At 43.0% G+C, this 25,667-nt stretch overlaps 2 protein-coding genes across 5 annotated transcripts in view; one reads left to right on the top strand and one right to left on the bottom strand.

Annotated features, from left to right (window-relative positions):
• The first annotated feature begins 978 nt into the window (after positions 1-978).
• Positions 979-14,950, top strand: LOC110509609 (set1/Ash2 histone methyltransferase complex subunit ASH2). Of its 4 annotated transcripts, none has more exons than XM_021590599.2 (17): positions 979-1,117; positions 2,493-2,559; positions 2,650-2,795; positions 2,984-3,072; positions 3,184-3,278; positions 4,008-4,103; positions 4,237-4,332; positions 4,409-4,484; positions 4,675-4,692; positions 5,284-5,386; positions 5,559-5,776; positions 9,796-9,963; positions 10,070-10,263; positions 10,424-10,516; positions 11,678-11,776; positions 13,391-13,450; positions 13,586-14,950. In XM_021590599.2, the coding sequence occupies exons 1-17, from the start codon at positions 1,059-1,061 to the stop codon at positions 13,691-13,693; spliced, it is 1,785 nt and encodes a 594-aa protein (XP_021446274.1). In that variant the 5' UTR covers positions 979-1,058; the 3' UTR covers positions 13,694-14,950. The 4 variants fall into 4 exon arrangements, with proteins under 4 accessions (XP_021446274.1, XP_021446275.1, XP_036823489.1 ...); XM_036967594.1 differs by lacking the exon at positions 979-1,117 and adding an exon at positions 1,268-1,293; XM_036967595.1 differs by lacking the exon at positions 979-1,117 and adding an exon at positions 2,272-2,341.
• An 859-nt stretch (positions 14,951-15,809) lies between these two features.
• LOC110509607 (G protein-coupled receptor kinase 5) overlaps positions 15,810-25,667 on the bottom strand; it is a 28,789-nt gene continuing 18,931 nt past the window's right edge. Inside the window, exons 8-15 of the mRNA XM_021590598.2 lie at positions 25,495-25,635; positions 25,162-25,352; positions 24,853-24,890; positions 23,209-23,298; positions 17,757-17,965; positions 17,058-17,195; positions 16,812-16,949; positions 15,810-16,653 (exon numbers count right to left, since the gene is read on the bottom strand). Coding sequence (XP_021446273.2) covers positions 16,504-16,653; positions 16,812-16,949; positions 17,058-17,195; positions 17,757-17,965; positions 23,209-23,298; positions 24,853-24,890; positions 25,162-25,352; positions 25,495-25,635 — 1,095 coding nt within the window. The 3' untranslated portion in view covers positions 15,810-16,503. The remainder of the gene's footprint in view (positions 16,654-16,811; positions 16,950-17,057; positions 17,196-17,756; positions 17,966-23,208; positions 23,299-24,852; positions 24,891-25,161; positions 25,353-25,494; positions 25,636-25,667) is intronic.

The raw sequence follows: 25,667 nt of genomic DNA, 5'->3' as shown, positions 1-25,667 counted from the left end.
GTACCCCATTCATAACTACCCCTCACCCCTCTCCTCCTTACCCCCCTTCGACCTGCCTCTCTCCACTCTACCTCACAGATGGGCTCCACTACAATAAGAGAGCGAAAAGGAGGAGAACCTACAAATATGTAATCTCCTTAACAACAGTTAAAAACACTTCTAACCACACTCAGGGGTGCTCTTAGCATTCCACAGCAGTAGGATTCCTTTATGGTCTATCTATCTGCCACACTTTTGGACACACGCCTATGGGGTATAATGGTGCCCATCTGTCGTCATGGTAAAGCCGGAGGAAACTGCCAATAAATATCAGAATGGCATTATAGCATTGATGGTGGTAATAAATGTGTTTTAGATATGTTTAACCACACATTAGGAAGGGGTTTGTCTGTGGTCATAAACGTAAGCTTATGTGTTCAAACAAGAAATTGCTATTTAATTTATAGATGTGGGTTTTGACTAAAAAAACATGTTCTACAACAGGCGTGGGCAATTCCAGTCCCCGAGGGCCTGATTGATGTTACATTTTTGCCCCAGCCACAGCTAACACCCGACTCCAATAATCACCCAATCATGATCTTCAGTTTAGAATGCAATTTGATTAATCAGCTGTGTTTCTGTTCTACAATAATGCTGCACTCAGAGTGTTGTTTTTTTCTACTGACCATCCTAGCAGAGAAAAGTCTAAGGGGGAACCTTGGGACGTTCACCTCTGACCCAATTTAAGTTGAAATGTAATACGGGTTATGGTATGGTATGATTGATAGAAAGGTTAAGGTTATGGTTATGGTTAGGCAATGGTTTGGGTTTAAGGTAGGGACTTCCCAAGGATTCCAATTAGCAACTACCATCCCGAGCAGTGCGACACAATTTCATGGCACACTCACAGAAGTTTCTACTTAATTGTCACTGATATAGGATCATATTTCCCTTACCCCAATGCATGTATAATGTTTACATGCGAAAAGCTGAAACTGACTCCAGATCAGCGCTTGGCGTCTAGCGTCAATTTACACCAAAACGTCTCGCGAGATGTCATATTTCATTAGATTTGAAACATGGCGTCGGATGGAGAAGCGGGTAGTGCTTCTGTTGTTGAACCAGATACTGGAGACTGGTAAGTCTCCGTTAAAACAGGGAAAGAGCAGTCGTTTTGTTTGTTGTTTAAGTGTGATGCTAGACAACCAGATAAATATTGCTCAACAAGCTAGACCGCTGATGTTAGCTAACTAAACTGAAGCTAGCTAGCTAGCAAGCTAACAACGTTAGACTCCTCATTCAAATGCCCAACTTGTAAGCTAACTTGCAACAAACTAACTAAAGCATGAAAGAACAGGTTCATTTCCTTGTCGAATATTTACTTCTAAATAAATCTCTAGCATGAATCCTGCAGAACCTAGCTAACTAGCAAACCAAGTGAAAATAGCTAGCTCATGTCCGGGGAGGCTGAAGGTTCAGCAGCGGTGCTCTGCATCTTTCTCTATTATACTTTCGTTACTCATAAAAGTAAAGATGTTACTATAGTGCTGAATAACCGTTGTCTGTGTGCACAAGCTGTCATTTATCCAAAATACGAAATAAACGCGTTTTGAGCGCTTTATCCCAGCTGGCAGCATTGCTATTTTATTAGGAGCCCTAATACTAGTTGTTGCGAAAGCCGCAGCTAGTCGTACTGTGGTCCACACAGAACATGACACAATACAGAACATTAATAGACAAGAACAGTTCAAGGACATAACTGCATACATAGCCTACATATCAATACATACACAAAATATCTAGGGCAAATATGGGACAGGTCTTGTGCTGTGAGGTGTTGCTTTATCTGCTTTTAAAAAAACAGGTTTGCTGTTCATTTGAGCAATATGAGATAGGAGTGCCATGCTATAATACTGTACGTTTTCTTGCATTTGTTTTGGATTTGGGGACTATGAAAAGACCCCTGGTGGCATGTCTGGTGGGGTATGTGTGTGTTTGTCAGCTGTGCATAAGTTGACGACGCAAATCATTTTGAATTTTCACATGGTTTCTTATCAAAAGTGACAGTCAGTTTCTCAACTCTTAGCCAAGAGACTGTCATGTATAGTATTTATATTAGCCCTCTGATTACAATGAGGCGCCGCTCTGTTCTGGGCCAGCTGCAACTTAACTAGGTCTTTCTTAGCACCACTTGACCACATGGCTGGACAATAATCAAGATTAGACAAAACTAGAGCCTGCAGGACTTGCTTTGTGGAGTGTGGTGTCAAAAAAGCAGAACATCTCTTTATTACGGACAGACCTCTCCCCATCTTTACAACCGTCAAATATATGTTTTGACTTTGACAGTTTACAAGCTAAGGTAACGCCAAGTCATTTAGTCTCAACTTGTTCAACAGCCACATCATTCATTACCAGATTCAGCTAAGGTCTAGAGCTTAGGGAATTATTTGTATCAAATACATAGCTGAAGCTAAGCTAATGTTCATGTTGATATGTTTGTTTACTTTCAGTGATGCTGGATTTGGGGACCTGACAGGCAACATGGACACTGAGTCATCAAATGGCAAAGAGGCCATGGTATTACACCTCTTATACAGCAGTTCTCTGGGCATCCCTGTTCTCAAACAGACAGACATTAGCTAACCCTTTTCCCTGTGTTCTCCTCAGGACACGGGTGGTGAGGGTTTGGAGGCGGCGGACACCCAGACAGGTTCTGGGGACGAGGAAAGCGGCAGGCACCAGGGAGAGGTGGAGCTGCAGTGTGCTCTCTGTATGAAGTGGTTCACAGCCGACACCTTCAGCATCGACACTGCGTACGTCTGACTCACTGAGTAACTCATTCTCTCTCTTTTCATGGAGGCCTTTGGCCAACTGATTATAAGACTAAGCTTGTTAGACTTTTTAAAATTGCTCCCTGTAGCTCGACTAACCAGGTACTGGCTGAGATGAACATATAAGGATCAAGGTTTTTTGATGAGTCTTTCTCCCTCTCTCTCTCCAGGACTTGTTTGCCTTTCATGACCAACTATGTGTTCCATTGTAACGTGTGTCATCACAGCGGCAACACCTACTTCCTCAGGAAACAAGCCAGTAGGTGTTCTCAGTCAGCTGATACACTTCCGTGTGCATGTGTGAGCTTGGGGATTATTGATGGTCTGTTATCAATTGATTGTACTGATTGAGTGTTGCTGTGTGTTCCAGACCTGAAGGAGATGTGTCTGACTGCCCTGGCTAACCTCACATGGAGGTCCAGGACTCAGGAAGAGCACCCCAAGACGATGTTCTCCAAAGACAAGGTTAGTCCTCTCAACAGTCCCTACATAATCCACTTTGAAAGCCAATGTGATATTTTGAAAATGCTTGATACTACATGTCACGCCAAGATACGACACAGTCTTTTGCGTATGTTTTTCCGTTCTCTACACCTGCTTAACCTCTCTGGGATATGTGGGACGGTAGCGTCCCACCTTGCCAACAGCCAGTGAAATTGCAGGGTGCCAAATTCAAAACAACAGAAATCCCATTATTAACATTCCTCAAACATACAAGTATTTTACACCATTTTAAAGATACACTTGTTGTAAATGCAGCCACAGTGTACGATTTCAAAAAGGCTTTACGACGAAAGCACACCAAACGATTGTTATGTCAGTACCTAGTCACAGAAAACACAGCCATTTTTCCAGCCAAAGAGAGGAGTCACAAAAAGCAGAAATAGAGATAAAATTAATCACTAATCTTTGATGATCTTCATCAGATGACACTCATGTTACACAATACATGTATGTTTTGTTCGATAAAGCTCATATTTATATCCAAAAATCTCAGTTTAAATTGGCGCGTTATGTTCAGCAGTTCCAAAACATCCGGGGATTTTGCAAAACCACATCAATTTACAGAAATACTCATAATAAACATTGATAAAAGATACAAGTGTTATGCATGGGATTTTAGATCCACTTCTCCTTAAAGACTCCGGATGTGTTTTGTTAGTGTTTTCCTGTATTCCCCTTCTCTCCTTGCAGGACATCATCCCGTTCATTGATAAATACTGGGAGTGTATGACCACCCGACAGAGACCTGGAAAGCTCACCTGGCCCAACAACATAGTCAAAGCCATGGTGATTCTATGAGCAACCACCGACTTACACAAGTGCACCAAACTGTACACGTCACACCAAATGTTCACTGTTGAAAAAGTAGCCAGACTTTCTCTTTAGAATCATGTCTTTACTTGATTTTACTGTGTTTCAGAGTAAAGAGCGGGATGTGTTCCTGGTGAAGGAGCATCCAGACCCAGGCAGTAAGGACCCAGAGGAGGACTACCCCAAGTTTGGCCTGCTGGACCAGGTAGGAAAACACAACACACACACAGACACAGACACACACACAATGAGGCTGACTGTTGGTTGGTTTTTCATCTCAGGATCTGGGCAACATTGGACCATCTTACGACAACCAGAAACAGACCACCGCTGCTCCCACTCCTGGAGGGCTCAACGGTAAGCTCAAAACATACCAACACACTTGCTAAACACATCAACACAAATTGGCACTAAACACACAACACATGTCACACACACTTTGATAACTAATTCCATGAAAAACTGTGTCACAGATTATAATTCCACACTAAAGCCCTAAGGGGTTCTCACGTTATAAATGCTCTGTACATGCTGTGTTGCATTCCAGGTGGACCTTGTTTCTCAGGTGAATATGATGTGGTGGTTTGGTATCTACCTCTGAGCTCTGTGTTTTGTGCAATCACAACTTTCCGGTTAGAGTTTGCCATAGGCACAGATCTAGGATCAGCGTACCCCCTCCCCCATTCCTTAGCGAAACAACAAAGGGGCAAAATACAATCTGACCTTAGATCAGCGTCAATGGGCAACTTCACCCTGCTCCAATGGAAACCCCGTCCCTCACCTGCTCTGCGCTTATGCTTGGTGCCCTGAAGCTTTTACCCTTTTGATCTGGCTTTTGATTAGTGGACTGATTGAATTATTTAATTTACTCTGGCTTTCTGCTCCTGAGTTCCCGGGCTTCATCCCAATGCTCTGGACAAGCCTTGTTTTCCTTTCCGTACCCAGTGGTGAGTGGTAAAGGACAGACCAAAGGAGGCTGTTACTGTTGGGATGCAGCCGCGAAGTGGTGTGAAATAATCCCCTGGCTTCCTCTGTGTGGCTGCTACTCTCCTTTCACCCTAATATGTGGTGTCCCTCCATGCTTGTGCCTCTTCGGTGACTTTTTGCTGAAAGTGTGTGCGTTCTATATTGTAACTTGTGTATTTGTCGTGTGAAGGTGGTCTGGCCCCCGGCCCAGGGAAGGGTAGAGGAGCCAAGCGTAAGCAGCAGCAGCAGCAACAGGAGGGAGCCACAGCCGGAGCAGCCAAGAGAACACGCAGGTATGACAGACTGAAACATATGTAGGATGTATTATAATATGCAATCAATACAACTCTCCTCTCTCTCTCTGTTATTGTCCTTCTCTTTCCCTCCACCTCATTTCTCTTTCTATCCCAAATGCACACAATCCTGTTCTCTCTCTCATTCTTTCCTCTCTCTTTCCCTCTGTAGTGACCCTCTGTTTTCGGCCCAGCGTCTACCCCCCCATGGTTACCCCCTGGAGCACCCCTTCAACAAAGATGGCTACCGCTACATCCTAGCAGAGCCGGACCCCCACGCCCCCGACCCAGAGAAACTAGAGCTGGACTGCTGGGCTGGGAAACCCATCCCCGGAGACCTCTACAGAGCCTGTCTCTACGAGAGAGTACTGCTAGCCCTGCACGACAGAGGTACACACACCCAGGAAATCCTACTGTAATGTAGTAGAGATGGGCTTCTTCTTATTAGCCTTACCCAGTAATGTCTTTCACCTTCTCTGAGAATACTGTGTGTGTGTGTGTGGGCGTCTTTGTGCTTGTGTGTCTGTTATTTCAATTTTACGATACTGATACCGAGTGTGTGTGTGTATATACAGTTAAAGTCGGAAGTTTACATACTTAGTTTGGAGTCATTAAAACTAGTTTTTCAACCACTCCACAAATGTCTTGTTAATTAACAAAGTAGTTTTTGTACTTTGTGCATCACACACATAATTTCTCCAACAATTGTTAACAGACAGATTATTTAACTTATAATTCACTGAATCACAATTCCAGTGGGTCAGAAGTTTACATACACTAAGTTGACTGTGCCTTTAAACAGCTTGGAAAATTCCAGAAAATGATGTCATGGCTTTAGAAGCTTCTGATAGGCTAATTGTAGGTGTACCTGTGGATGTATTTCAAGGCCTACCTTCAAACTCAGTGCCTCTTTGCTTGCCATCATGTAAAAATCTAAAGAAATCAGCCAAGACCTCAGAAAAATATTGTAGACCTCCACAAGTCTGGTTCATCCTTGGGAGCAATTTCCAAACGCCTGAAGGTACCATGTTTATTTATACAAACAATAGTATGCAAGTATAAATACCATGGGACCGCATCATACCGCTCAGGAAGGAGATGCGTTCTGTCTCCTAGAGATGAACGTACTTTGGTGCGAACAGTGCAAATCAATCCCAGAACAACAGCAAAGGACCTTGTGAAGATGCTGGAGGAAACAGGTACAAAAGTACCTATATCCACAGTAAAACGAGTCCTATATCGACATAACCTGAAAGGCCGCTCAGCAAGGAAGAAGCCACTGCTCCAAAACCAACATAAAAAAGCCAGACTACGTTTTGCAACTACACATGGGGACAAAGATTGTACTTTTTGGTGAAATGTCCTCTTGTCTGATGAATCAAAAATGGCCATAATGACCACCGTTATGTCTGGAGGAAAAAGGGGGAGGCTTGGAAGCCGAAGAACACCATCCCAACCGTGAAGCATGGGGGTGGCAGCATCATGTTGTGGGGCTGCTTTGCTGCAGGAGGGACTGGTGCACTTCACAAAATAGATGGCATCACGAGGAAGGACAATTATGTGGATATATTGAAGCAACATCTCAAGACATCAGTCGGGAAGTTAGTTTGGTCGCAAATTGGTCTGCCAAATGGACAATGACCCCAAGCATACTTCCAAAGTTGTGGCAAAATGGCTTAAGGACAACAAAGTCAAGGTATTGGAGTGGCCATCACAAAGCCCTTACCTCAATCCTATAGAAAATGTGTGGGTTGAACTGAAAAAGCATGTGCGAGCAAGGAGGCCTACAAACCTGACTTAGTTACACCAGCTCTGTCAGGAGGAATGGGCCAAAATTCACCCAACTTATTGTGGGAAGCTTGTGGAAGGCTACCCAAAATGTTTGACCAAAGTTTAAAAATGTAAAGGCAATGCTACCAAATACTAATTGCGTGTATGTAAACTTCTGACCCACTGAGAAAGTGATGAAAGAAAAATAAGCTGAAATAAATCATTCTCTACTATTATTCGGACATTTCACATTCTTAAAATAAAGTGGTGAACCTAACTGACCTAAGACAGGGAATTTTAATTGATTAAATGTCAGTAATTGTGAAAAACTGTGTTTAAATGTATTTGGCTAAGGTGTATATAAACTTCCGACTTCAACTGTACATGCATGTGAAATATTGTTGATACAATAGATTTTCAGGACAAAACCTTAAAATGTATGATCAAGGAAAACAAAACCTGTATGTGGATATTCTAAGTTATTATATTTCAGTAATCACTTACATTTAGTTCAATATGGGAAAAATAATACATTTCCCAGAATGCATTCGTTTAACCCTCAAGTTGACCCTGAGGCCTTACATTTCTTTTTCAAACAAATGCAATTGTTGGTGGAAATATAATTGGCCATTAAGTTTCAAAGAGCATATGACATTTTTTTATAGAGAAAAGTTATATATTCTTTGCTATCTGGAAGTGTGACCTGTCAGATTCAATGAATTTATTTGTATTTGGCCAAGGTGTATGTAAACTTCCGGCTTCAACTGTGTGTTTGTATATATACAGTGGGGCAAAAAAGTATTTAGTCAGCCACCAATTGTGCAAGTTCTCCCACTTAAAAAGATGAGAGGCCTGTAATTTTCATCGTAGGTACACTTCAACTATGACAGACAAAATTAGGAAAAAAATCAAGAAAATCACATTGTAGGATTTTTAATGAATTTATTTGCAAATTATGGTGGAAAATAAGTATTTGGTCACCTACAAACAAGCAACATTTCTGGCTCTCACAGACCTGTAACTTCTTCTTTAAGAGGCTCCTCTGTCCTCCACTCGTTACCTGTATTAATGGCACCTGCTTGAACTTGTTATCAGTATAAAAGACACCTGTCCACAACCTCAAACAGTCACACTCCAAACTCCACTATGGCCAAGACCAAAGAGCTGTCAAAGGACACCAGAAACAAAATTGTAGACCTGCACCAGGCTGGGAAGACGGAATCTGCAATAGATAAGCAGCTTGGTTTGAAGAAATCAACTGTGGGAGCAATTATTAGGAAATGGAAGACATACAAGACCGCTGATAATCTCCCTTGATCTGGGGCTCCACGCAAGATCTCACCCTGTGGGGTCAAAATGATCACAAGAACAGTGAGCAAAAATCCCAGAACCACACGGGGGGACCTAGTGAATGACCTGCAGAGAGCTGGGACCAAAGTAACAAAGCCTACCATCAGTAACACACTACGCCGCCAGGGACTCAAATCCTGCAGTGCCAGACATGTCCCCCTGCTTAAGCCAGTACATGTCCAGGCCCGTCTCAAGTTTGCTAGAGAGCATTTAGATGATCCAGAAGGAGATTGGGAGAATGTCATATGGTCAGATGAAACCAAAATATAACTTTTTGGTAAAAACTCAACCCGTCGTGTTTGGAGGACAAAGAATGCTGAGTTGCATCCAAAGAACACCATACCTACTGTGAATCATGGGGGTGGAAACATCATGCTTTGGGGCTGTTTTTCTGCAAAGGGACCAGGACGACTGATCCGTGTAAAGGAAAGAATGAATGGGGCCATGTATCGTGAGATTTTGAGTGAAAACCTACTTCCATCAGCAAGGGCATTGAAGATGAAACGTGGCTGGGTCTTTCAGCATGACAATGATCCCAAACACACCATCCGGGCAACGAAGGAGTGGCTTCGTAAGAAGCATTTCAAGGTCCTGGAGTGGCCTCGCCAGTCTCCAGATCTCAACCCCATAGAAATTCTTTGGAGGGAGTTGAAAGTCTGTGTTGCCCAGCAACAGCCCCAAAACACCACTGCTCTCGATGAGATCTGCATGGAGTAATGGGCCAAAATACCAGCAACAGTGTGTGAAAACCTTGTGAAGACTTACAGAAAACGTTTGACCTCTGTCATTGCCAACAAAGGGTCAATAACAAAGTATTGAGAAACTTTTGTTATTGACCAAATACTTATTTTCCACCATAATTTGCAAATAAATTCATTAAAATCCAGTGTGATTTTTTGGGTTTTTTTTTTTCTCATTTTGTCTGTCATAGTTGAAGTGTACCTATGATGAAAATTACAGGCCTCATCTCTTTAAGTGGGAGAACTTGCACAATTGGTGGCTGACTAAATACTTTTTTGCCCCACTGTGTGTGTGTGTGTGTGTGTGTGTATATATATATATATATATATATATATATATATATATATTTATTATCTGTGTTTTTTTTCTTTGACTTCGTATTGATTCCATGTTTTTATTAAGAATCTATTCTGGATTTGACAGTTTTCCATTTCTTTACATTGAATACTGCGTCGAGGAAGAGCTTGCAAGTAAGCATTTCACTGTTCTGTTCTTTTCGCTGTATTCTGTGCACATGACAAACGTTGATTTGAGTTGTCTGTATGCAGCCCCCCAGCTGAAGATCTCAGATGACCGTCTGACAGTGACAGGGGAGAAGGGTTACTCCATGGTCAGAGCCTCCCACGGTGTCAGGAAAGGATCCTGGTACTTTGAGGTCTCCATCGATGAGATGCCCCCGGACACCGCAGCCAGACTGGGCTGGTCTCAGCCCCTAGGTAGATACTGCAAAGACACACACTGAGAGACAGGTACAAACACCGCAGCTACATCTAGTTGATACCACACGTTAAAACATGTCCTGTCTCCCTGTGTGTGTTGTAGGTAACCTGCAGGCCCCTCTGGGATATGATAAGTTCAGCTACTCGTGGCGCAGTAAGAAAGGGACACGCTTCCACCAGTCTGTGGGGAAACACTACTCCTCAGGCTACGGACAAGGAGACACTCTGGGGTTCTTCGTAGAACTGCCGGACGGCACTGAGACAGCCAAGGCACTGCCTGACACGTACAAAGACAAGGTACTTAAAAAATATATATATATTTTTCAAATACTATAGTTGATAAATGAGTAACTGAGAATCAATAAAATATACGAATTATGATTAGCAAATAGCAGACATCCACTGTCTGTTTTTATGAGACTTGACTGCTCATCCCTTTGTGTTTGTGTTCACTCAGGCGCTGATTAAGTTTAAGAGCTACCTGTACTTTGAGGAGAAGGACTATGTGGACAAGGCAGAGAAGAGCCTGAAGACTGTTACCCCCAGCAGGGTGAGGCTCCAGCATAGAACTCCAACCAATAGCTCAGACATTAAAATCAATGGAACACATAGCTAGAACCAGTAGATCATTCAAAGCAGTGGAACGCATAGCTAGAACCAGTAGATCATTCAAAGCAGTGGAACGCATAGCTAGAACCAGTAGATCATTCAAAGCAGTGGAACACATACATAGCTAGAACCAGTAGATCATTCAAAGCAGTGGAACACATACATAGCTAGAACCAGTAGATCATTCAAAGCAGTGGAACACATACATAGCTAGAACCAGTAGATCATTCAAAGCAGTGGAATGCATAGCTAGAACCAGTAGATCATTCAAAGCAGTGGAACGCATAGCTAGAACCAGTAGATCATTCAAAGCAGTGGAACACATACATAGCTAGAACCAGTAGATCATTCAAAGCAGTGGAACGCCTAACTAGAACCAGTCAATCATTCAGAGCAGTGGAACGCATAACTAGAACCAGAGGATCATTCAGAGCAGTGGAACGCATAACTAGAACCAGTAGATCATTCAAAGCAGTGGAATGCATAGCTAGAACCAGTCGATCATTCAGAGCAGTGGAAAACGCATAACTAGAACCAGTCGATCATTCAGAGCAGTGGAACGCATAACTAGAACCAGTCGATCATTCAGAGCAGTGGAACGCATAACTAGAACCAGTAGATCATTCAGAGCAGTGGAAAGCATAACTAGAACCAGTAGATCATTCAGAGCAGTGGAACGCATAACTAGAACCAGAGGATCATTCAGAGCAGTGGAACGCATAACTAGAACCAGAGGATCATTCAGAGCAGTGGAACGCATAACTAGAACCAGAGGATCATTCAGAGCAGTGGAACGCATAACTAGAACCAGAGGATCATTCAGAGCAGTGTTAACGCATAACTAGAACCAGTAGATCATTCAGAGCAGTGGAACGCATAACTAGAACCAGTAGATCATTCAGAGCAGTGGAACGCATAACTAGAACCAGTAGATCATTCAGAGCAGTGGCAACCAGAGGCCATATTGGATGTACCATTTGGAATGTTGATGAATTTGGATAATCTCAATCTATTTTTATTGTCGATATCATACGTTTGTTGACAGTAGATATAGCAATTGGCTTTTCCATTTGTTGAAATCTCTGTTCTTCCCTCTTTCTAGATGCTGTTCTATAAGAATGGGGTGAACCAGGGTCAGGCCTATGAGAACCTGTTTGAGGGGCTTTACTTCCCTGCCATCTCTCTCTACAGGGGCTGCACGGTTAGTGCTGTGTGTGTCTGTTTGAAGGGTTCTATTTTCTCTCTCCATCTGCAGCAGCCGTTCTTAAAGTGTGGGTGTGACCCACGGACCCGTTAATGGTGGGTCGCGACGTGTCAGAGTAAATTTATAATTATTTCATTAATTACTGAAATTGATTTGGCAACGTGCATTTGCTCTCTCCGTTCAGTGCGCTCTCTGCTTAGCAGCAGCCTCTGCTCAGTTTGGCAGCTGCGGAAGTGTGAGAGGGAGATGCCCGTGTGCTTCGCGGTTTACCGGATCCTTTTTCTGCAGTTTTCTTTAAGATTACTCACCGACCCCACACGATGCAGCACTGTCTTGTTATTCCCACTCGCCATCACTCACCGCTATCATCAAATGGACTCATGCTAGCCACAAGTTCTGACTGAGCTCAATTCATACAAACTTATAACGCGGAGCGCCCACAATGTGTTTTGTGCGGGGAAGTGCTGAGTAATGAGTCTCTCATAACAAACAAATGAATAAAACGACACGTCCTGACCAAACATCCACAGCATGACGGTAAACCCAGGGAGTTCTTTCAGAACAGGGCAGAATGCTTCAGGAAACCATGCTTCAAACCTGGAAAAGTTAGTCAGCTGGCAAGGCATTGTTGTCATTTTATAACAGATGATAATAAGCAGAAATAAGGGCGTACTAACTGTCATAGTAGTAGATGTGAGTTTCTCTTTCAAACTATCCCCTGTCCTTGTACACAGCTAATAGCTAACATTCGCCAGATAGTGCTACCCTAGTAACAGTAGAGATGAAAAATGATCAGGCCCTATGTACATCTTACTGTAGAAATGATTGTTGAAAACTAGTCTAGGTTGGAACTGTTGCTGCTAAAATACAATCATATTTTTTATTCTTAACTGGAATAAACTGATTGAAGCGAGACTCTTTTTGAGGTAAACACACTCACACAGTTCTGGGTTGCTCATCTACAACAGGAAGCGGTCTCCTGCCTGACTGAGAAAGCAGTAGATGTTCTGGTCCAGTTTGGCACCACATACCTATGTGAGTCAGGGTTCTCAACTCTGACACTTAAAAAACAAGTACAGAAACAGTTTCAAGGCTGAGCATGACCTCAGTGTTACACTGTCAAAAACAGAGGCCAGAATAGACATGCTCTCATTAGGACTGTGTGTTTTCTGGTCTACATCTGTGTGATGTGATCAATCTGTTTATTCCAGTTCAGAATGTAAATGATTTATTGTATTTTAACAGCACCAGTTCCAACCAAGACAGATATGTACGTGTTTTTAATGGGGGAGAATAAACATTAATATATATTTATATGGATATTACATTTCATTGTTATTTGTTTTTGTCTCTATTGCATTTGTTTTAGGTATAAGGGCAGTGAAATGTACCAACATTTATGTATAGTTGCATATTGTCCTAAGCTTGGGTCCCAGGAAAAACACTGAATTTCTCATTTGTGTTCCAGGCTGAAAAAGTTTAAGAACCCCTGCCCTACAGCACTGTAAATAATTCAATGCCCCAAAGTTTTGTGCTCTGATATAGCCAAGTATCTACTTCAGGGATTTCCATTTGAATCACATTATGTTGATTGTCCCTCCTTTCTCCCAGGTGTCCGTTAACTTTGGACCACATTTCAAACACCCTCCAAAGGACATCAAGTACCAGCCAGTGAGTACACAGACATGCATGCTTTTAAAAACAATTATTAGACGAGCAATAGAGGTACAGTACTTGGGAGTTTTGACGTCACTTGAGGTTGTAGATGGGATTAATTGGTGTACGTTTGTGTGTGTCCCCTCCCAGATGAGTGACATGGGCTGGGGAGCAGTGATCGAACACACGTTGGCTGACATGCTGTACCACGTAGAGACGGACGTGGACGGACGACGTAGCCCGCCCTGGGAAGGATAAATGCACGCGCACACCAGAGCTCAACACACAGACGGCCAGTTGAGTGTCTGGACAAAGGCACGGAGGAGTCCATTCCAGCAGATATAGGTGGGCTGATGTCGACCTGAACACTGACACACTGTACTCTCTAAACATTACCTTCATTAGTAACTTTGAAAAAATCCTAATGGATAAGATGTGTGTGTGATCTAAAATAGGGAGACTTTGATGTCAGTTGACTGATTTTTACGTGTGTCTGAATATAACACTCTTAGCTTATGAAGCACGTCCAGGTGTTTCAGCATTGTAAATGCATGTACTAGTATGCATAAACAGTTAAAGGGAAGTGTAAAAAAAAAAAAATTCTACTTCATATTCATCTCCAGCATCACCCCAACATCAACATATGTGAAAATGGCGCGTTTCTGTTTTGTAGTAAAAAAGAGAGAAGAAAAAGTGTTTCTAATGACATCATCGGTGTGCATCATGTGATTTTTAACCAATTACGAGTAGGCATTGCCTACTAATTGGAAACACTTATTTTCCTCTTTTACTACAAAACATAACACGAATTTTAACATGAAGTTAAAATTGTGAAATGTCCCTCAAAAGGAAGGAACAAATCTGTAGATTGTTTTGACCCAACTAAGTTTCAATTTAAAATATCTAACGTTTGTCAGCACCCCAGGTAGTCTTATTGACAGACATTCTATCTTCAAATGAACAGATTCAGTTGCCTGTGTTCTGTTATTTGTCGTAAAATACTATATATACACAAAAGTATGTGGACACCCCTTCAAACTAGTGGATTTGGCTGTTTCAGCCACACCTGTTGCTGATAGGTGTATAAAATTGAGCGCACAGCCATGCAATCTCCATAGACAAAAATTGGCAGTAGAATGACCTTACTGAAGAGCTCAGTGACTTTCAACGTGGCACCGTCATAGGATGCCACCTCCAACAAGTCAGTTTGTCAAATTTCTGCCCTGCTAGAGCTGCCCCGGTCAACTGTAAGGGCTGTTATTGGGAAGTGGAAATGTCTAGGAGCGTTGAGCAATAACGAAGTATGAGGCTCAGCTGCGAAGTGGTAGGCCACACAAGCTCACAGAATGGGACCACGAGGGCTGAAGGGTGTAGTGTGTTATCTGTCATTGGTTGCAACACTCACTACCGCGTTCCAAACTGGTTCTGGAAGCAACATCAGCACAATAACTGTTTGTCGGGAGCGTCATGAAATGGGTTTCCATGGCCGAGCAGCCACACACAAGCCTAAGATCACAATGCGCAACGCCAAGCGTCGACTGGAGTGGTGTAAAGCTCGCCGCCATTGGACTCTGGAGCAGTGGAAACGCGTTCTCTGGAGGGGATGAATCACGCTTCAGTATTTGGCAGTCCGACGGACGAATCTGGATTTGGCGAATGCCAGGAGAACGCTACCTGCCGCAATGTGTAGTGCCAACTATAAAGTTTGGTGGAGATGGAATAATGGTATGGGAATGTTTTTCATGGTTAGGACTAGGCCCCTTAGTTCCAGTGAAGGGAAACCTTAACGCTACAGCATACAGTGACATTCTAGATGATTCTGTGCTTCCTCCTTTGTGGCAACAGTTTGGGGAAGGCCCTTTCCTGTTTCAGCATGACAATGCTCCCCTGCACAAGGTGAGGTCCATACATAAATGGTTTGTTGAGATCGGTTTGGAAGAACTTGACTTGACTGCACAGAGCCCTGACCTCAATCCCATCGAACACCTTTGGGATTAATTGGAACGCCGACTGCGAGCCAGGCCTAATCGCCCAACATCAGTGCCTGACCTCACTAATGCTCTTGTGGCTGAATGGAAGCAAGTTTCCAACATCTAGTGGAAAGCCTTCCCAGAAGAGTGGAGGCTGTTATAGCAGCAAAGGGGGGACAAACACCATATTAATGTCCATGATTTTGGAATGAGATGTTTGACGGGCAGGTGTCCATATACTTTTGGCCATGTAGTGTAGCTGCTAGCTGGTCTCGTAGATGTAAAATCTAATTGTTTTACCAAGTAGTTTGGTCTTTTTTTTGTCTTTTTTTTTTACGATGTTATTTTGTTTTACATTCATACTGGTTTTAATAAAGTGAAGATTTTTGGAAAGATTTGTTTTCAGGCTCTTTATTCTGAGGTTACATACAAAACACAGGTAGGTACAAAATCAAAACACTCTTTGCTGAGGTTTCCCTTTGATCATTCTAAATGAGTGTTTTACAGAAATAAGACCGCCTCTCCTCAGTATGATAGTTTGGGGATGGTCCCTTTGGCCTGTGCTGGTGAATGATAGATGGTATGGCCCGAGTGTATGACAGAGACATTTTAAAGACATCTCTTAAATAAAGCCCCGTCTTGTCACTTCATCTTTAAAGTGTGCGCTCTTTAAGTGCTGGAGAGAAAGTGAGAACATCTGGCCACAGATTCTTGTTCTTCTTTGGCTGTGTTTGGGTTGTTGATTTGCAGAAGGCGGCAGGCTCTAACCTAGTGGTTAGAGCTTTGGACTAGTAACCGAAAGGTTGCAAGTTCAAATCCCAGAGCTGACAAGGTACAAATCTGTCATTCTGCCCCTGAACAAGTTAACCCACTGTTCCTAGGCAGTCATTGAAAATATGAATTTGTTCTTAACTGACTTGCCTAGTTAAATAAAGGTAACATACATTTAAAAAAAAGAAAAAAAAGTACTAACTGGTTGATCTGTGTATTGATCAGTGTGCTGAGTGATCACCAACAAATAATTTTATTCTACAAGCTGATTGAGGGAATGCTCTCATTTACAACTAATGTTGCAGTGGGTTTGAGGAAGCCCATCTATCAACAGGTGTGTGTCTTGTGGAAGATGCGGTCCAGCAGTCTACGTTTAGGTTTCTCTGGGGCAGGATTCTGGCCCCAGTCCAGGTCAGGGGGTCTAGAACCCTGAGGGCCAAACACATTCAGCTCCTTGAAACAACCCATCTCTATCATCTATAGAGAGAGACGGGGGGAGAAAGGCGAGTGATCTCTATTAGCCTATGACGGAACCATACCTAACCTTATGTTCAAATTGCTACCAAGAGGATAAATTGCATTGAATTGAACAAAACGTAACTAAATCAAAGGTCATCTGCTGCAGTTGACTTTACCTCTGTCTGCCAGGGTATGGCCACGCAGCCTGTGTTAAACTTGGTGTAGAAGTCGTCGTCTGTCCTCTCCAAAATGACTCCTTTTACTGTGGAGAACTCATCAATGTCCTGCACATCCTTGCAGTACACCGCCCTGGGCTGGACAGAGGGAGGGAAGGATGGGGATGATGACATGCCTTCATTAGGGTTAATGCTATAGTTGGGGGTTAACAAGTAGAGGTTAGTGGGTACAGATAGGGTATGTACATTTGGTTTGAAGGGTGGCTCAATGACTCCGGCGTCCAGCCTCCTGAAGTTGATGGTGCTGAAGAAGGGATGGGACTTGACCCCTTCCACCCCACACCTTCGACACCCTAACCTCTGTCTCGGGTCTTTGGTCAACAGCTGAGAGAGCGGTGGGGGGTGAAAGAGAAAGATTAGTGAGAGCGAGAGAGAGAAAAGCACCGATGCAGTTCTAATATAGAACTATAGGTAACTGCTAAAATAAAGGAAACACTTGAGTGTATTGAAAGCAGGTGCTTCCACACGTGGTCCCTGACCCATGCTTTGGGTCATGTATATAAATGCCCAGTTGTCCATTATAAGAGATCTTAGTGACTTTCAAAGGAGCATTAAAGGTTGTCTCTGTCACCAGATCTTAACCCAATAACACTTATGGGAGATTCTGGAGTGGTGCCTGAGACAGTGTTTTCCACCACCATCAACAAAATACCAAATTATGGAATTTCTCAGGGGGGAAATGGTGTTGCATCCTTCCATCAGAGTTTCAGACACTTGTAGAATCTATGCCAAGGCGCATTGAATCTGTTCTGATGGCTGGTGGTGGCCCAACGCCCTATTAAGACACATTGTTGGTGTTTCCTTTATGTTGACAGTTACATTTACATTTGAACTACATTTAGTTGACAAGCTTCAGGTCAAAGCTGAGCAAAAGTCTAGTCTCACAGAGCGGCAGAAGTCTTCTGTCTCGCTGCTAAATGTCTTCCTGTACACCTCCTCCGTCTCCTGTATCCTTCTCTCCATCTCTTTTGCTGTCAATTGCTCCCCTTGTCTCTTGAATGGGGATCGTCCGGCCGTCATCTCGTACACAAGGCAGCCCAGGCCCCACCAATCAGGGCTTATCCCGTAGTACTCATGGCCAATCACCTCTGGAGCTGAGGGAAAGAGGGACGGGTTTGGAAATGTCCACTCCCTGTTTGTTGTTGCTCCTAAATTAGATCTGTAATGAGACTTAGTACAACATCTGGAAGGAAAAGGTGAATGTAAAAATATATATATATATATTCATTTTGACCACTGTGGGCATCTAAACAGTGTGCAAGTCTTGTAATGATATTTCATATACCTTGCACTTTTTGAAGTCCACAAGATATGAATACACAACCTGTTGGAGCCAAATTCCTAGTCAAGACTGGGAGAAGGGGTACGAGTCAAGACTGGGAGAAGGGGTCCGAGTCAAGACTGGGAGAAGGGGTCCGAGTCAAGACTGGGAGAAGGGGTCCGAGTCAAGACTGGGAGAAGGGGTCCGAGTCAAGACTGGGAGAAGGGGTCCGAGTCAAGACTGGGAGAAGGGGTCCTAGTCAAGACTGGGAGAAGGGGTCCGAGTCAAGACTGGGAGAAGGGGTCCGAGTCAAGACTGGGAGAAGGGGTCCGAGTCAAGACTGGGAGAAGGGGTTCCGAGTCAAGACTGGGAGAAGGGGTTCCGAGTCAAGACTGGGAGAAGGGGTCCGAGTCAAGACTGGGAGAAGGGGTCCTAGTCAAGACTGGGAGAAGGGGTCCTAGTCAAGACTGGGAGAAGGGGTCTGAGTCAAGACCGAGACCAGAAATATGCGAGTTCAATTACCATGATTTTAATTTTGTCAAAAGGCCACCACAAAAGTTAAATGTCCACTATTTAAATTGTATTAGGGAAAAGTGTTGACGTGGAATCACATTTTGACTTAATGGATGGGACCATTATTACAATAATTTAGGTAAAACTTGCTGCGCAATAGCGAGCAGCAGTTTTCCCATGGGTGGGCTAGCTAGCTTGTTGTCGGCTAGTTTGCAGCAGGTGTTATCAAAGAGGATGATGTTGCTAATTTGTTAGCTTCTCCCTTTTCAGGAATAACTTTCAACAAGAAATTAAGTTTCAAATGATCACCATCTGGTGAGTGGAACTGTTTTTTTAATTATTATTTTTATTGCGGCTTTTTTGCTGTTAGCCATCTCTTTGAAAATGACTTGTTTGTGTGAAACATTGTTGCATTTAACGTGGAACTGATAGCATTTTAGCAACATGAAATCTTATTAAAATCACTTAATATAAACCCCCAGGAATGACACTTTAAAAAAAACTTTCTGACAAGCGACCACTTAAATACGGTAATTTTAATGTTTTTATAAATTCTTAGAACGTCTGGGAATTACGTATACTAAGGCATTTGTGAAAAGCGGCCGTGCATTTGGACAATTAATACACTGCAGTAAATAAAACCGAATAAAAACATTGGTGTTGTCCAGGACCGGTCTACACAGACCAGTGCACTATAGCCAATCGGAGCTACAGTAGGCCTTTATACAAACAAGCCATTTGTGTCGGAAATACGTATTTTAATATATCTTAGACACCGAAGCTTGTGAATTCAATGTTGACTTTATTACACAGTAACAAGCCGAGCTGGTCCATTGAGCAACTGCCGGTCCCAGACTGAGATCACTTTCTATACAGTTTCAGTTTGACACAACATGTCCAAGGACACCCAAAGGACTAGACAACGGCCTCCCTCAAGCCCAGTCTCTCTCACACACACACACACACACACACACAAATCTGTGAACACCACAGGAGTACTCTTACATTTGGGAACTTTACAGTATTTTTGATCAAACAACTCTGAAAAAGGTAGGCTCCTTCTCCCTCAGTTATGAACATCAACAACAACAAGATCAACAACTAATGCTTGCCAGAGCAAGATGAGCTAAAATCTAATGAAGGAACAACTTTTTCAGCTACTCGGCCATCAAAATTGCACTGAAAAACGATGGGGAATTGTAGCCTCATCATCCTTCTGCAGCTCGCCTGACAATTCCCTGGGGCGGCAGGGTAGCCTAGTGGTTAGAGCGTTGGACTAGTAACCGGAAGGAAGGTCGTTCTGCCCCTGAAAAAGCACTGTTCCTAGGCCGTCATTGAAACTAACGGAGTTAGTTAAATAAAGGTAAAATAAAAATAAATTCTTGCTTGTCCTAACCAAGCTCCCGGGCTAACTGGCTAAAGTTTGCTAGCTAACTTCTTCCAGACACAAATGACCATTTTACTCACTGTAGCAGGGCTGTTTACATGTTATCTAGGGCATTCTTGACTATTACTTTTTTTTTTGCCTACGTTTACTGACACCGGTCATATTCAGCGGGTGTCAGAGAGAAAGAGATAACAGTTGTTCAAGTTCTTGCTAGCTAACCAAATGACACCGAAAAAGAATATGAAGGTAAAAAGTCACTCACCCACTCCTCCAGCTCCTCCAGCTAGCTAATGTTAGGCTCTGTGTTTTCATCTTGCTACATAAATAGATATGCTATCCTATTAGCCATGTTATGACTGACCTGTGATGATGCACTTGCTAGTTTGATTGTATTGACATTCCCAGCCTGAATTACATGTCTGTTTTTGTCCAGAATATTGAGTCATTGAAACTGAAACAGTACATCCTGAATGGAGGCAGCAGACAATGCACCAGGCCAGCTGTGATTTACAAACTCATAGCAATATTTTTTGGACTACCATGAAATGTACTGGTGAATTATATTAATCATGCATTGAACTGCATCCATTTATACTGCCAACAATGCCTTAGTGTTCGTCATGGAACGTTGAGTTAAATAGAACCTATTTTTAAAACCTCCCTTTAAAGTTGGTTTTGTAGCATTAACTGGGAATTTGATATTTTTGACTGATATGATTCTGTTTCATATTAAAATGCTGACAGTTCCACTTTAAACTTTGTCACGGGTTACTTTGTGTGCTAAATGTGATGTTTCTTTGGGAAGTAATAGTTGTACATTTCGATTTGGGAAATGCTTAATGGTTGTGTTTCTGTATTATTATGATTGGGACCTCTACAGGCTTATGTCTGAGTGAATGGACTGCTTATCCTTTAATGTCATGGGAGCTCCCGTGTGCCGCAGCAGTCTAAGGCACTACATCTCAGTGCTAGAGGCGTCACTACAGACCCTGGTTCGATTCCTAGTTAAATAAAGGTTAAAAAAAAGTCGTATTCGATCTGTCCCCAAATTCATATATAGTTGGTTCTGGGTTCGTTTTGATATTTCAACCTGCCTGTCCTGATCGCGTCTGGTGTGGATGGACAAAATCAATATGCTCACAATGACGTGCCTGGTCTAGTCGGCATGTAAGCCGTACACCCAGTTTTTTTTCAGTGGGCATTACGTATACTCACTTCTTATTCCCTACTGATGCGTATCGGAGTAGTGTAGCGGAGGTATATGACTTATTATGATGTAGTACAATAGAGACTATCCAATATGTTGATGCTTCATTTATGAACATGAGAACAGAGTATTGGGCTCTGTATCTTCACATTGGTGAACAGGCAAAGAGTGGCGTCATGTCATTGAATAATCAAACCTTCTGGTGAGTGGGCTTCATGAGGTGAAGATGGATTGTAAAGGAAGAAGTGGAAAACCACTGCTCTGATAACATGTAAGAAATTGACAGATAAAAACTACAATATGGTGGATTGGCAGCGATGCTCCACAGGCCATCAACCCTGCTGGTGACGACCGTGTTGGAGATGGATCCCATTGGTGTGGGTCTCTGGCGGCCCCTTAGGAGAAGGTGGTGGCAACCCAGGACAGATTGGCTGCCCTGCTGTTACTGCCCACCACATCTACACATAGGAGTGGCACACTGGGGTCAAGCTACTTTAAAAAAATGTAACTAGGGAAGTCCGTTAAGAACAAATTCTTATTTACAATGACGGCCTACCCCGGCCAAACCCGGACGATGCTGGGCCAATTGTGCGCCACCCTATGGGACTCCCAATCACGGCCGGATGTGATTTTAAAAATATATATTTCACCTTTATTTAACCAGGTAGGCTAGTTGAGAACAAGTTCTCATTTGCAACTAGGACCTGGCCAAGATAGAGCAAAGCAGTTCGACACATACAACACAGAGTTACGCATGGAATAAACAAACACACAATCAATAATACAGTACAAAAATATATATACAGTGTGTGCAAATGAGGTCGGATAAGAGAAGTAAGGAAATAAATAGGCCATGGTGGTGAAGTAATTACAATATAGCAATTAAACACTGGAATGGTAGAATGTGCAGAAGATGAATGTGCAAGTAGAGATACTGGGGTGCAAAGGAGCAAGATAAATAAATAAATAAATACAGTATGGGGATGAGGTAGATTGGATGGGGTATTTACAGATGAGCTATGTGCAGGTGCAGTGATCGGTGAGCGTACAGAGCGTACAGGTCGCAGTGGTGGGTAGTATATGGGGCTTTGGTGACAAAACAGATGGCGCTGTGGTAGACTGAATCCAATTAGTTGAGTATAGTGTTGGAGGCTATTCTGTAAATGACATCGGTAGGATGGTCAGTTTTACGAGGGTATGTTTGGCAGCATGAGTGAAGGATGCTTTGTTGCGAAATAGGAAGCCGGTTCTAGATTCAAATTTGGATTGGAGTATTTTAATGTGAGTCTGGAAGGAGAGTTTACAGTCTAACCAGAAACCTAGGGATTTGTAGTTGTCCACATATTTTCGAACTAGGTACTGCAGTGATGCTTCTTGCACTGAGATGCAGTGTCTTAGACCACTGTGCCACTCGGGAGCTACTACAGAACTTATGCTGAAAAGGGGCAAAGTGCTAGCAACCTCTGGTCCTGAAGATCATCCCTTCCTGAAGACTAATCCACACACATACATTTGTGTAATTGTTTCTTCCCTAAATCAGAGAACAATTAGGGGCTGGTGTGTAGGAGCCATTTTGGCCTGTTTATGTGTTGTGTGTATGTTGTCTGTCAAGGGCTATTTTAAATTGTTTTGTACACTATATGATGGGGTCACTGGTCGTGTGTGTGTAGGTAGCACAGGTGACCAGGAAGGGTAAGCACAGTTGAGAGGAGAGCGCATACAGTTCTTAACCATATCACAGACACAGCTTATAAAATGCTTCTCTCTGCACCTTTTTGTATAGGAATATGTGTATTGGAGCTATTTATATTTTAAATGCGCAATAAATGGGAACTTCAGCCGACAAGAGTAACGTTTGGAAAGTTGATTCTTGTGGACGTGTTATGGACGGCTCTCTCCTGTGCCAGCGGCTTTTCATAGGGAATCACCACTACAACATGTAAGTGTACAGTAGGTTAGAGCCACGTACCCATGTAACCCAGGGTCCCCACCCTGCCTCGTACCAGATTCCCCCCGGATAGCTTCACCGCCAGGCCCAGGTCTGAGATACGGATGTGCCCTAAGAGAGGAGGTGAGGGGAGGGGTTAAGTGGAGCATTAGTTCATATAGTATGGTAGCCACAGATTATTTCACATAATAGATCAACGTTTTCCCATGACAGGGAAAATCATCGAACACAAAGTACAGTGCTTTCAGAAAGTGTTCAGACCCCTTCACTTTTCCCACATTTTGTTACGTTAGTCTTATTCTAAAATTGATTAAATAAAAATGTTCCTCATCAATCTACGCACAATAACCCATAATGAGAAAGCGAAAACAGATTTTTGGAGTTTTTTCAAATTTATTGAAAATAAAAAACAGATTCCTTCGGAAGTATTCAGACCTTTTGCTATGAGACTCAATTGAGCTTAGTTGCATCCTGTTTCCATTGATCATCCTTGAGATGTTTCTGCAACGTGATTGGAGTCCACCTGTGGTAAATTCAGTTGATTGTACATGATTTGGAAAGGCACACACCTGTCTATATAAGGTCCCACAGTTGACGGTGTATGTTGGAGCAAAAACCAAACCATGTGGTCGAAGGAACTGTTCGTAGAGCTACGAGACAAGATTGTGTCGAGTCACAGATCTGGGGAAGGATACCAAAACAATTATGCAGCATTGAAGGTCCCCAAGAACACAGTGGCCTCCATCATTATTAAAATGGAAGGAGTTTGGAACCACCAAGACACTTCCTAGAGCTGCCAGAGCCCAGACTTGAAGCCGAACGAACATCTCTGGAGAGACCTGAAAATAGCTGTGCAGCGACAATCCCCATCCAACCTGACAGAGCTTGAGAGGATCAGCAGAGAAGAATGGGTGAAACTCCCAAAATACAGGTGTGCCAAGCTTGTAGCGTCATACACAAGAAGACTCAATGCTGTTAGCGCTGCCAAAGGTGCTTCAACAAAGTACTAAGTAAAGGGTCTGAATACAGAATTTCTGTTTTTATTTTTAATAAATTGCAAAAATTACTCAACCAGTTTTTGCCTTGTCATTATGGGGTATTGGGTGTAGATTTTGTCCCCCCTATTCAATGTAATCCAATGTCGAATAAGGCTGTAACAAAATGTGGAAAAAGTGAAGGGGTCTGAATACTTTCCGAATGCACTGTATATGAGGAAAGAAATAGGATGTTTTTGTCAGGTGACATCGGCAGAGTGTGTGTATCCTGTGAGGTAGTTACTAATTACAGTGGTATGGTAGATATCATCTACAGGTGCCTCCAACACACTGCCAAGTTTGGAACAGGTGCAAATACATTGATCTAAATATATATTAGACCTGCTTATCACACACCGTTAACTTACTTCCTGATAGACCAACCGTTTGTGTGAAAAGCAAATCTGAAATGACGTCACCAGGATATCCTGTTTGGGGAAACTAGATTCTGCTTCGATGGAAGCGTGATCTGATCTGGGCGTGAAGCACAGATAAGGTTGCGACAGAGGTGCAACTTTCAACTTTTGTTTGGTGTGCTTATCTGACTGGATAATAATAATTATGCCCCCCACCACCACTTCTCAAACCAAAGTTGCGCTCCTGGATTGCGATATTATTGAAGTGTGCCTACCATTGTCATCCAGAAGTATGTTCTCCGGTTTTAGATCCCTGAAACAGAAAAACAAAAAGACAGAAGTCAGTACAGTGCCTTTTAAATGTCACAATCTGTTTTAATCTGGTTGTGTTCCAGTTCTCCACCCTTTTCCAGAAGTGTGCAAGAGGTGGGCAAACAATTTCTCGCACAGATTTACAATGGGGGGGAACTCCTTCCAGTCAATACTTACACCAATCCTATGCTTTTAAATCCATGAAGGGGAGTGTGCGAGGGCACACTTCTGGAAAAGAGTGTAGAATCAGGACAGAGCCTGTGTCTACTGACCTGTAGACAATGTTCCTCTGGTGGAGGTGGTGGAGACCACAGCAGACCTCAGCAGCATAGAACCGAACCCTGGCCGGCTCCAGGCCTGGAGGACCAATGTTATAGATGTGGAACCGCAGGTCTCCTCCGTTCATTATGCTTAGCACCAGACAAAGAGATTGTTTGGTCTCATACGCATACGCCAGACTCACCTAGAGATAAAGTTATGGGAGGATGGAGGGGAAGAGAGGACATAGAGAGACAAAAATAAAAGAGGGGATGAGGGAAAAAGGATGGAAAGAAGGAGAAGAGGATGGAGAGACAGAGAGAGTCCGATTGTGTGAAGAACCCTACCACAAATCTGCTGTTGAGCTTTTCCAGTATCTGTTTCTCGTTGAGGGCCATGGCTTCTCCTCTCCTCTTCTTCATGTGAGTCTTCTCCAGCTTCTTACATGCATACATCTTCCCAGAGGCTCGCACCTGGCATGCCCACACCTGGGGGAGAGGGGAGGAAGGGAGAAAAGGAT

Source organism: Oncorhynchus mykiss, chromosome Y, assembly GCF_013265735.2.
Source record: "Oncorhynchus mykiss isolate Arlee chromosome Y, USDA_OmykA_1.1, whole genome shotgun sequence".
NCBI lineage: Eukaryota > Metazoa > Chordata > Actinopteri > Salmoniformes > Salmonidae > Oncorhynchus > Oncorhynchus mykiss.
Note: the sequence above shows the minus strand (reverse complement) of the source record. Positions and strands in the feature narration are given on the sequence as shown.